This window comes from Euleptes europaea, chromosome 13 (genome assembly GCF_029931775.1).
Source record: "Euleptes europaea isolate rEulEur1 chromosome 13, rEulEur1.hap1, whole genome shotgun sequence".
Taxonomy (NCBI): domain Eukaryota; kingdom Metazoa; phylum Chordata; class Lepidosauria; order Squamata; family Sphaerodactylidae; genus Euleptes; species Euleptes europaea.
Genome location: NC_079324.1, coordinates 7,705,450 through 7,718,640, shown reverse-complemented (window position 1 = coordinate 7,718,640; position 13,191 = coordinate 7,705,450). Strand labels below are relative to the sequence as shown.

General features: G+C 42.8%; 1 protein-coding gene across 1 annotated transcript in view; it reads right to left on the bottom strand.

The window, feature by feature from the left end:
- Positions 1–1,808: 1,808 nt before the first annotated feature.
- LOC130486367 (ligand of Numb protein X 2-like) overlaps positions 1,809–13,191 on the bottom strand; it is a 29,612-nt gene continuing 18,229 nt past the window's right edge. Inside the window, exons 6-9 of the mRNA XM_056859630.1 lie at positions 5,239–5,413; positions 4,794–5,025; positions 2,403–2,561; positions 1,809–1,944 (exon numbers count right to left, since the gene is read on the bottom strand). Coding sequence (XP_056715608.1) covers positions 1,809–1,944; positions 2,403–2,561; positions 4,794–5,025; positions 5,239–5,413 — 702 coding nt within the window. The remainder of the gene's footprint in view (positions 1,945–2,402; positions 2,562–4,793; positions 5,026–5,238; positions 5,414–13,191) is intronic.

Below are 13,191 nucleotides of genomic sequence, written 5' to 3'. Positions count from 1 at the left end.
AAACTAAGTGGGAGTGCTGGAGCTTTCCTTTGAAAGAGGAATGAGTAACTTCAAGGGGAGAACTGCGCCCCTTAAACTCTGCCATGAGGGGTTTATGGTTGCTGCTGCCCCCTCCTCTTGAATTTCCGTGTATATAGAAACTGCATGGTTGAATTCTATCTACCACTTTCACAGCAACGTACGGTTCTGTACCACAGAACTGTTAATAACCCAGAGACCCTGGGGAGGGGGCCAGAGAGGGGAGAAAAAGGGTGATACGCCCATCTAAAGGAAGGAGCCATATTCAAAAGCGGGAGAGGATGAGAGCAGAAACTGCTTTATTTTTTCCAAGATTCTCACAAGGACTAGCTGCTTACCACTTCTTTGCAGAAAAGGCACAGTTCAAGGCCACTCAAGTGCTAGCTGTCGGGATGGGTGTAGATAGGTAGCTGCTTGATACTGAATCAGACCCTCAGTCCATCAAGGTCAGTACTGTCTACTCAGACTGGAAGCGGCTCTCCGGCAGAGGTCTTTCCCATCACCTCCTCTCTGATAGCTTTAACTGGAGATGCTGGGGATTGAACCTGGGACCTTCTGCATGCCAAGCAGATGCTCTACCACTGAGCCACGGCCACACCATAAGTGTAAGAAATAACAAAGAAAAATGGCTACACAAGGTTACAGGGAGGGAGTCCATTCACCTCTCCGGCACGCCTATATGATGCTTTCCATTACCCCGCTGTGGCTGTTTACAGGAATGGGGCAGGAGTGGCCCTGATTTTCCAGCTGAGTCTAGCAGGCTACAACTGTCTGTTTGACATCAGTAGTCCCCCCGCAACAATTTCTAGCCTCTAGTGAAGAGGAAAGAGGGGCATGAAGCCGTGCTTTCCTATGCTTTCCTATGTCAACTTGGAATGCAGCAGGTTGAGAGAAAAGGCACTGAGAATTGGGGGTAATTCAACAGCCTCAATGAGCAAAGCTTTGCAGATAGAAGGGTGCATACTGATATTTCACCACACTGTAGGATGGTGTGCTGTAATGTTCAGCCCTGAAGACCTGTTTAGGTATCTACCCATTTTTGACCACTCTTCCATGGGCTCTTTCCATTTCCAGCAGTGGCACAGCCGGTGCTGGCAACTAGAAGAGCTGGAGGTCCAAATCAGAGCACTCGAGGCAGGTGGAAAGTCCAGTGTGGCCCTTTCTTAGTAGTACTCCTTCCTACAATTTTTCATTAGCTGGCTGATGCTGAGGACAAGTATGAGAAATGAGGGACGAAACTCACTGTTATCCCAGCCAGTGGAGTTCTCACATACACGTTCAATCTACAGTTTTTTTTAAAAAGGGGGAAGAGCAGAGATAGCTGGGATAGTTCCTGTAAGGCACACCTTTAGTGGCCACTTCCTGCAGATAGATTGGTGTGACTACCGATGTCACACAAAGTTAAATACTAGCTACTAATATAGCGGGTTCTGGGCCAGGTCATCATGAAACCACCAGCAGGCTTTGTTTGTGCTTGTGTTTCAGAGCAGGATTAAGACAGGGTTTAAGGAGAGAAGCAGGCTGTGGCTCAGGCCTCCCAAATGTGCCATGTGCATGGAAGGTTGTAAGGAACGTCACCATCCTAGTGAAATAATTCTAATGGCAGAAACCCATTTGTCTGACAGCTTGGTGCAAGCGACGTTTCCTTTGGCATAGTAACGAGTCCAGAAAAGGCCTTGAGTAGCACACAAGGTCCCATTCACTGTCCCCTCGATTCATTCATTGTGCCAAGATGCACCATCTGTGTCTGGAGGGATTCCTGGATTCGACTGTACAGGAGGGCTGATGTCCTACACCAGGCTGCCGGGCCAAGACACCACCGTCAGAGTGACCTTGTTGCGCTGTTCCTTCAGCATGGGAATCAGCTCTGCATTGCTCATGCCCACAGCAGTCACACCGTTGACGGCCACAATTTCATCTCCACACCTGGTCAGCAGAGAGGAGAGGAAACACTCCCGTCAGGATAAAACTCTTGCTTGGTCATTGCTGGCACAGCAGCAAAGGAAGGCTCCACTGGGTTGAACACCAAGGATGTTACTTAACAACCACAACAAAAAGTTCACACTTGCTCAACCACTTATTCCCAAACTGTGGGCTGGAACACTAGCGCACCCCAAGAAATAAGTTGAAGGGTCAGAGGTTTCTGTGGGCCCAAAGCACCTGCTCACACAGGAGGCTGCCCACTGCATCTCTGCATGGCTGGCGTATCTTTGGGTAATTTTTCTTTATGTTTGCATTTATTCAATCAATTGGGGAAAAGAAATGCACTTGCTGGCAAAAGCGGCTGCTGATAAAGCCAACTACTCTTTGAAGTCCCTCCCCAAGAGCCCTCCCCCATGCTTATAAAGTAGGCAAAACAAACTGACGCCCAACAGTGTGCATACCTCAGTCTTCTGTCCCAGAAGGCAGGTGTTCCAGGGACTATGGTTTTAATGAAGAAGGGCTGGCTCCCTTTATTTTCTTCAAACCCACCGACTATGCTGAATCCCCAGCTCTCTGAGTTGCTTTTGTGCAAGACAATATCTTGGCAGAAGTGGAGGTGGCTGAAACAAAAAGCACAAAGCGGTCCACATTCTAGCTGTCTTTCCTGCAGAACGGCTCCAAATCAAAAGGGAGCAGAATCACCTGGCCAAGATCATCCTTCATCCCTAACCAGAGGGAGGGATATCGGGCGGACCAGCCGTTCAACCCACCAGGGATGTCCCTGGTCGGGCCGCTGTCCTGAGGGCCAAGAGGAGCCTGCACCAAGCAGGGGCCTTGCAGGGGCCGCTTGGCTCAGCTTTCTCTGGAGCTGGCTGATCATCCCAAGTCGTTGCTGAGGAATACTGGAGTGTTACAATGAGCCACATGAAATACAAGGTACATGACCTTTGAGCACCCCTGGCACAGAAGACAATTGTGCGATCACCACCAGCGGCGCAGTGCTGCCACCTGGAGAACAAATATTGAGCTTCAAATGGACTGTGTATCAGGAAACGCGGGCTGTATGCCACAAAGAAGCTCTCTGGTGGAAAGCCAACATCAGGTTAGGGAAGGCAGCTCTGCTTCCTGGGACTGATCAAACACAGATTGAGATTATTTGTGAAGGAGGGTGGGGGTTTTTTGCCCAAAATTATATAGTTCAACACTCAACTCTCATATGAAGGAGCAAGGAGCGTTTATGAAGAAAGGATCCCAGCGGCATATTTTCAGAAGTAAAAATCTATCTAAATTAACTCCAGTGTAAATCTGAGGGCAAGGCACAACTGATCAAGTGCACTCAAGCCAAAAGATTTTTCTTAGAAGCCTCTGGTGTAGATGAGACGTTGCTTATCTACAGCAGAGGCTTCTAATGAAAAGGGATGTTTTGGATTTATACTTTGGGAACCTTGGCTCCAAAAGGCTTAAATGAAGATACTGACTGGCTTTGTCTTTAATGGATTTTTTCAAGTTTAACAGTATTGTAATCTACTTGTAAAATCTTTTGGCTTGAGTGCACTTGATCAATTGTAACTACACTTCTCAAAGAGATGCAGGGTGATTGCATCATCCTAATTACAGATGTGCTGAGTCACAGAGCTTACATCACCCTATGGACACTATTTAGAGTTGTTTAGGATCATCAGTTTCACATTGCTTTACTAGGTTGATAACTGCACACATCGTATAAGGGAGACATATGTAAACCAAGTATGTGTATACATTGGTATATTTAATATACATATAAAAGTAATTATTGAAGACAGATTAATAATGAACTCAGTTTGCCAATCTGTTTAATTATGTTTTACAGTATTACAACTAGAGTCAATCTTACCAGATGTTTGAGTAATTGGTAATATGGTATGTAAGTATTTTTCAAACATCTCTTTTAAGATTTATATAATTGACTCCTTAATATATAGAAACTAAACTATTATTATTCTATTTTTTCAGACAACCTATATACATGCCTGGTTTGATTTAAACTGTTTGTATATGTATATATTTCTGTAAATGTGTGCAGGTTTAACATGGATTTTAATTGACCACTGATGAAGGCCAAATAGGCCAAAACGAATCTGGCATGTGGTTAGAGACAGCAACCTCAGGAAATGCCATTGTGCTATATAATTCTACCCAACCTTGGGTACCCTGCAAGGAGATCCAGCAGTTCTTGTGTTCTCTGGGGGATGGGGAGAATCACAGTTTAGGGGCAGAAATCCTTGTGCCCATGGAAACGTTAGTCTGGATCCAACCCACTATGCCTAGTTCCAATTTGTTTCTTAATCTAAGGAAGCAAAGTCCACACTAAAAGCTTGCTATTGCTTATGCTTCCCGGAATCCAAGCGGCTCCGTTCAAACATCACTCCAAATCAGAGTTTGTGCTGACTGTAGTTCCATGGACTGAGCTTCCAAAACCACAATTCAGAGCCAGTACCAACTTTGATCTTCCACCTTCTCACCACTCTGTTGTTTTGTGTCCCCTACCATTTCTACAGTGCAGTAGCCTAAACAGTCGTCAACCACAGTTGGTCAATGCCATGAATAGGTTTCCCTAATTACGGTCTGAAACAATATCTAAACAGAGCCATTCACTGACCTGGAAGGAAATTCAGGACTCCTCTCAATGTTCACATTTCAAAATCATGGTGGTTAAGGGTTTTTAAGTGCCTGGTCTTATTGATAATATGACCACCCAAAACAACAGGGAGCCACGCAAAGTAAAGAGCTGGATCACCTCAACCAACCCAACTGTAAATGGCACAATGCCACGCCTGTACAATTCGACACTACCTGCTCACAGACAACCTTACCTAGGTAATCCAAGCCACCTGACCCACAGAGGAGCCCAGCTAGCCCAGCTGAACCCACCGCCGTCTCTGCTTTCTGGAATCTCCACTGACTCAAATGTCTTTTCCGGCACTACGATCTCCAAGGCCTTCAGCACCACCGTGTGCAACGCTGCGTTTGATTTCAATGCCGAGACGGCTTCATTGTAGTTGAGATGAGTCAAATCAATATTGTTGATACTCAGAAGCACATCTCCTGTCGTATAAATAAAGGACAACCTTCTGCTATAATGCTCAGCACGCTCCTTTGGGGATGTTATTTCCGAATACGAAGCCTTTATTGGCATTAGTTATACAGACAATGTTATTTAGACAGTGACAGTTTCACTGTGGGGGGTGGGAAGCTAGGGAATCAAGTACCAAATGCTAAAGCCTGTAAATTAACCAGGAAGGTCTCAAGGGGTCTTACCTTTCCTAATCCTACCATCCCTGAAGAGGCACCCAACAGGTTGGACACTGGTCACATAGATAGGGAGCCTGTGTTTACTGTCTCTTCCACCTCCAATTGTTATTCCTAGAGATTCTTTTGGCTCCTTTTTTATCGTAACCACTTTGTCCTGGCTGAGGTATCCATGAGGGAGTGCCTGGAAAAAAAAAGAGAGAAAGAGAGAGAGAGAAAGAGAGAGAGAGAAAAAGAGAAAGAGAGAGAAAGAGAGAGAAAGAGAGAGAAAGAGAGAAGAGAGAGAGAGAGAGAGAGAGAGAGAGAGAGAGAGAGAGAGAGAGAGAGAGAGAGAGATCATATTAACCAATGTGGATGGGGAAAGGGAACCTTAGAGTAATAAGCCCCAATAGGGAAGTTCAAGGGCATTGCTGACAAATCCACACAGGGTTTAAAAATGTTAGAAGATAAATTGTATGAGGAAAGATGAGGCACTCTGCCAAAAGGAGAATACTGAAATGAAAGACAGGGAAAGGGTCTTTGTGGTATCGACTGGCGGTCAGTTTACATTGTGTACATTACTATGAGAGTGGCTGAAGACGGGCAATGGCCTGCCAGGGAAAATGCCGAACCTCCTCCTTCGGATGCTTTCAAGAAAACTTTGGGCAACAGATATCCTGGGTGTGAGCTTCAACTGTACGATCAACTGGGACCAGACTCTAAAGCGCATATGACATGTTTCTATTTTTACAAATAAATATAATTGAAACGTAACTGCACTTTGACCTGCTACAACAGTTACAACTGAAGCACACATATTTTATTTATTGGATTTTACATAATAATATTTCAAAAATTATTTTACAGAATAAAAGTTACAGAAGTGAATATTTCCTTGTTATCACAGGACATTAAAGAATCTATAAGGTCTAATCTTACCAAATAACTTTATAATGTCATGCCATTACAAACACTGACCATTTCTCAATCTGATTTTTTTACATTTTATTTGTAAGCTGCAGAGTCGAGCAGGGCTCTGGAGAGGCAGCATACACATCCCCTTAATAAACACATAAATATTATCATAATAATCCCACCACAGGCCAGATGCCATTCCCCACTGGTTCCCACCCTTACCCCATTTCCCCCAGTCACTTCCAAAGAGAACAGAAGCTTAATGAAAACCAAGCACATTGAGAAGGTCGAAGAAAAAGAGAGAGGAGAGGCAGAAAACAAGAGGAAGGAATTAAAGAGGAAGGACATTTAACATTTCTGCACCTTGCTTCTGCTCTAACGCAGGTCCATGATTCAAAATATGCGTGGTTGGGGAAAGTGCCATCAAGTCGCAGCCGACTCAAGGCAACCCCACAGGGTTTTCAAGGCAAGAGTCATTCAGAGAGGGTTTGCCATTGCCTGCCTCTGTGTAGCAACCCTGGACTTCCTTGGTGGTCTCCCATCCAAGCACCAAGCAGTACTGACCCAGCTTAGCTTTCAAGATTTGACAAGATCAGAATATCCTGGGCCATCCTGGTCAGGGATCAAACTACCGGTAAGTATGATACTGGAAAACTTAGGAATTCTATGTGGAAGAATTAAACCACCACAACAGAACAAATGGAAAAAGATAAGGTTGACAGCAAACCCCAACCATCAATATACTACCCATCCTAAGGGCCTTTCTGGTGGAAGCACCATCTCATATGGCTACTCGTGAATCCTCTTCCTAGACCTAGCCAATGCAGGGCTTTCGAAGGTTAAAGCCAGCACTTTGAGTTGGTCCTAGAAAGTAACCAATGCAGTTTTTGCAGAACCAGAGGAACTGGCTCTGTGCAGCCCCCAATAACACCCTGACAGCTACATTCTGGACCAGCTGACATTTCCAAACCCTTTCTAAGTCAGCCCCACACAGGTACAGCAGTCCCCCTAAGGGGAATGGACAACCTTCAGGCGTTATTGATAAAACTACTTCAGCTCTGCAGTAAGTCGACTGTTTCCAAAACTGTTTCAAAAAAACGTCTTCCCCGATTTCTTCCAAATTTGTCAACACTGCCTGTCACCTCTACATGACCACTCTGTTATGTTGCCAACTCAAGTCTTATCTCTGTCCCTCTGGTGCATACGTGGAAGAAATAGGAAAGAATTAATTTATTTAGAAAATGTACAGGCTGCTTGTCCAGACACCTGTTCAAAATTATCCAGAAGTGCTGTGGAAACTGATTTAGTCACTTCAAGGGCCATGTGGATGAAAGCAGGGTATAAAAGCCCCCAACAAAATGCTTTAAAAATAACCAATGCATTACCAGACTCTACTCTTTTTGAACAATATTTTCTCACTTCTTTCACAGAAGGGCCAAGTTATCTTTGTCCATTAGAACAGGCAAAGGGAAAAGAAACCTGCTCTTACAAAAGGCAGGCGGAAACACCCTTGATAACAGCCACCAGCAAACAGTGTCTGTTCGTTGGGTTAAAGATACACTAGAACAGGGGTGTCAAACATAAGGCCCGGGTGGGGGTGCAGATGCGGCCCCTTGAGGGCTCTTATCTGGTCGAGGAGCCAGCTGAGCCAGCCACACACGCACACACACACACGCACTCCTGATCTGGGCTGGCTAGCCCGCTGCAGGCTCTCCAGCCAAGGCAGCCATCTTCCCCAGTCCCGAGGTGCCAATGATCAAAGGCAGTTAGACAACAGAAAATACTGTAAGAGTGTTTATTGTTTTAAGCATGTTTGTATTTCAAGTATAAAATAAAGTAAAATATATATATAATTAACTGGGGTTGTCTGTATCTTCTATAAAGTTTGTATCTCTGGTACCTGGCATTAAATTTTATGGTACACATGGCCCGGCCCGACCAAGTGACAATTATGTCCTGTCCGGCCCGTGTAACAAATGGTAGGTACAGATTTATTGCATACAGCCAAAGGCATCATGATCCACGTTTTATCTTGGTTCCAGTTCTTTTCCTGTTGCCGGCAGCTGTGACTGTTTCATGTGTTGATGATTTACGGAGCTGTATTAAACATGTTTTTATTACCACAGTGCAGTCGTCTTTCAGAGGAATTTTCCCTGGCGACGAAGGTGGGGTACTCCTGAGACATACAGAAGGGTTTTTTTTGGTGGACTAAGGAAGCGCAGAAGTGGGCTGAGGTTATTGTTTGGAATGCATGGAAACTACTTCAGAATATCTGCAGGTCAGTTGGCAACCCAGGGACATTCGTAAGAATTTAATCCTGCCTGCTCCAGCAAGTGGGAAAATTATGCAGCCAGATTGGAGTTTTATCTAGCAGCTAATGGAATTGCAGAGCCAGAAAAGAAAAGTGCTGGGTTGCTAAGTGTTTGTGGAGCAGATACTTTTGACTTAGCTCAAGCTCTCGTAGCTCCAGATAAGCTGGCTGAAACATCGTATGGAGATATTGTGACTATTCTAGGAGGACATTTTTCACCATGGCCTTCAGAGATAGCATGACGAAATGCTTTTTATAAGTGTAATCAGAGTCCACAGGAAAGTGTTTCTGTTTATATTGCTAAGTTACAACAGATGGCACAGCATTGCAATTTTTCAAACTTAGAGGAAATGCTGCGAGACTGTTTGGCACGAGACTTCCGCTAGGGACGCTGATCTGAGCGCCACGTTTCTCGGGGGCTCCCGAGAGAACCAAGAAACGTTTGAACTTGGGGGCAAATTTTTGCACCCCACCCAGGTTCTAATTAGTGGACCGAGGAACAGGAACACCCCTGGCTGCCTTCAAGAGCGGTCTGACCCCCAGTTTTGCTGAGAGAGTCTTCGGACGACTCTCGGAATCCTTGAAGAGGTCCCGCTGGGCCTGAGGGGGAAACACTGCCGAAAAGGTCTCTTTGGAATTAGGCTCAGATCTCCCCTATCTATTACCATCTAAGCAACTACACAGAAGCAAGAATACCTACTCTCCTAAAATCTGAGTAAGTTAAAAGAACTCTTTTGTTTTACCTGGATCTGGAAGCACTGGGAGATTGCTAAATACATCTGCCGAATCTGTCTCTCCCCACTTAATGTTTAAATGACTCTTTGAAAATAAGAAAAGATCAGATAAATCGGCAGGAATCTTATCAATTTGATCGGTGGGAAGACACAACAACTAAGATTTTTTGAACGACGTCTCTGCTACCAATCAGAAACTACAACATATAAAAAGCAGGGAGGAGGAGTAATCCCTCCATATAGCGAGGTGTCGTCTTTCTAACTACACTAAGTCTTCCTGCCATGTCCTTCCTGGAAATAATCTATCATCGCGAGAGTAGCAGAGAACTTGGAATCGGAAGTGTGGCATCATCGTGCAACTGACAAATACCTCCCAAGTTCCTGAACAAAAGGAAGACAGAAGGTTTACGACACTGATTCCTGCAGCACCTCTCTGCTATTTATAACACCGGTCTTTGTCGGGACTTTACCAACTAAGTCTCAACGGAACTTTCAGAAGTAGCAACCATGGAACGTTTGATTAAACAGCTGGATCAATTTTCTGCTGTGATGAACCAAAAACTGGATTTTATCTTAGATGACCTTAAAGATATGAAAATTCAAATCATCACAATGAGGTCGGAGGTGAGATCAGAGGGTTCTTCAGATGACAAGAAAGACGAAGAACAGAAGAACCTCGCAAAGGAAATTGAGAATGACAACAAACAAACTGCAATAGTCCAGCTGGCAACAATGGATCTGAATGTGAGCGACTTAGATCTTTGTTTTTATAATCTTCCTGAGGAACTTTTTAACACCTGCTTGGAGGACTTAAAGGGTAGAAAAACTGGAGCTATGGGGATCTCCTTTATTGACTTTGAGATGGAAGAAACTGCAACGCAGATCTACTATGAAGATCATTCACCAGCAGAAGAAATCTTACCAACAACTTCCAAGGATGCTCTTCGATGTCTAGCCTTAATGAAGAAAAAAATGATGGAAATTCCGGACAAAGGAACTGATTTAAAAGAGTCTGGCTTGTCTTTTGGAAGGGATTAAACAGGAATTGGTTAAAAGGCTTGGTTTTAATGGAAATGAAATAACATAAGATATCAATATACTAGAAATATAATTTGTATTAAAATGAGTGTTTGGGAGAAATGGAGGGTTTACAAAATAATTAATTTTTAATGAAAACAACTTAATGTTTCCTATTGTTCTAATCCATTTATTATTAGTGAGATTTACTAATTTTTTTCTTTTCTTCTTTTTTATGATTGTATTAATCATTAATCATTCTCTCTTTAAGGAATATAAATGCCAAAGAGATTGATAGTTATTAGTAATAATATTAGGATTAGAAGTTTATGCAAAAGAGATTACTAATTAATAAATAAATGGAGGGAGGTGTAGGGGAAGTCAATATATTTTTGATCATACTTAATGTTTTCTATTGCATTTTATATTTTATTCTTTGTTTATACTAACTCTTGAACTTTGTGTTTAATAATTTTGAAAAATAATAAAAAAATTATTTTAAAAAAAGAGACTGTTTGGCACGTGGCCTCTTTGATGAAGTTTTGCAGTGGCGTTTGTTTGCGAAGAAACAGCTTACATTTCAAATTGCACAAGAGGAGATATTGACCTATGAAGCTGCAGCTGCTAGCATGCAGGAGGTGTGGTTGGCAAGGAGTCCACCTCATTCTGAAATCCATTTGACCAAGAATCTTGATTCACAGAAGGTGGATGTTCATATGGAACAGCGAAATACCCTCCCAATTAGAATGAATGCTGCGGGAAATCAGAGGTCTGTTCCTGTACCATCTGTGAAGTGTAACAGTTGTGGGGGAGATCATGAAAGGCAGTTCTGCAAGTTTAGAGATGTACATTGTTATTTTGGTAAATGCTTGGGACATATTCAGCAAGTGTGTAGGAATAAAGGAGAACTAGCCATTCCTAGGAAAATCACAGAAAGATTCAGAATTATTATACAACACACTCTGTACAAGCATCATGTGATGGAGCAGAGAGTATTGTTAATCATATTCAGCCACGTGTACAAAAAAACCTGGCAGTAACTGGACAGTATCCAGTGTGTTCCATGTGTTATGGAAGTGAACTCTGGGTCAAGTTTCTCTATTATTTCATCAGAGACTTATCAGCAGATTTTTCCACACAAGGGCCATGAGATTATTCCTTTTGATACCCAGCTTACTGATTATCAAGGAAATAAGGTGACAGTACAAGGTATTTGTGAAGCTGAAGTGCAGTACCACATGTTTAGCGGGACTTTACAGCTATTGGTTGTTTATGGTCATTGTACCAGGCTTCTTGGTTTGGACTGGTTTGAGCCGCTGGGGATTACAATTACTGGTATCCATCAAGTAAATGACTCACTTTTTAATGATATTATCCTTGAGTTTAAAACTATTTGCTTAGGGACTTGGGCAGTATAAGGGTCCGCCTGTTGAAACTAGGATCCTGTTATAAAATTTTGAATAATTTAACATGTCATGGTAATATTTACACTTTGCTTCAGTTCTGTTTTTAGACTTCTGGTTGGCTCTACAACCCTAATCCTATCACATTGTTTATTGAATGTCCCAGTTTGTTGATTCTATTGCCCCAACTCCTATATGGAGTTCCTATTTGGGTAAGTGCCTTTAATCAGGACATTGAGAGGATTCAGTCCACCTTCTTACGCCGCATTCTTGGTGTCCCCAATTGCGTAGGGTATGCAGCTCTGTGCCTTGAGACGGGACAGGGTTTTTTGGAGACTAGAGCTTGGATCCAGACCATTAAGTTCTGGTTACGTCTGCACTTTCTAACTGAATATCCTGGCTATATTCCTGCATTGCTGGGAGATTCTTACATAAGCCAGTGGTCGAAATTAATTATCAGGAAAATCAAGTCTGTCGGTATCCCATTTGATTCTCTTTTGATGCTTGGGAAAGAGCAAGCATTTAGATTGATACGTCAGCGCCTACTAGATATAGAAATGCAGACCCTAACCTCCCTAGCTAATAGACACTGTTCCCCCATGTTTCATGGTATTACTCCGGCTTATGGAGCTGCAGCTTCCTACTTGTCTTATTTAGAGTCACCGGACATTCGCAGAGCTTTCATGCTCGCCAGACTTAACATTCTTCCCTCAGCTATCCTACAAAGAAGATACAAAGGAATCCCTTTTATTGATAGGTATTGTCCATGTAAGACTGGGGATCCTGAACACTTAACTCACGTGCTGTTGTGCTGCCAGCTTTACATGAGGCCGAGGAATACTTATATTAAACCCCTACTGCCTAGTGAACAGAGTCTTTCAGATCAGCAATCGGTGATGTACCTTTTATCTGATAGAAACCCTACCATTACCCAACAAGTAGCTAGTTTTCTCCTGTCTGCACAAAGGATTCGTGAGAAGTTTGTACGTACTTCTAAGTAATGTCCTTTTAATGTAATCTGTTTTAACCGATTTTGTAATTCTGTTCATGGTATACTGATGTAAATGCCTAATAAAGGTAATGATGATGATGATGATGATTCTATTGCCTCACTGTGTTGGAATCTGCCTTAAGTCCAAGTGAAAAAGCCTTGTTTTAAGCATTTACTTGTCACCCGACTTCTTAGCCAAAAAAAAAAGGAATGAAAAAGAGCTTTCACTAGAAGGGTATGAGGAGGGAAATGAGAAAGGCAGTAAATGGTGAATATTCTGTTCAGGCTGCTTCAGTGAACAACAAAGCATGTATTTGAGAAATTAAACCACACTCAAAAATTCCAAGCCACCATGCATATGAAGAATTTTTTTTCACACATATGAAAGCTTAAATACAGACCCATCTGCCACTAGCATGGGAGTGACAATCTTTTCAAGTCCCCTGATGCAATAAAAACAGACCAGGGACATGCAGGGGTTCCTCAGCAGAGGTAAAAATGAGGAGAGAGGGATCCTTAAATGTAAAAATATGCAAATATAGAAAGTACGAAAATGCAGAAAGTATGAAAATGGAGAAAATATGAAAATGTAGAAAGTATGAAAAACATGGC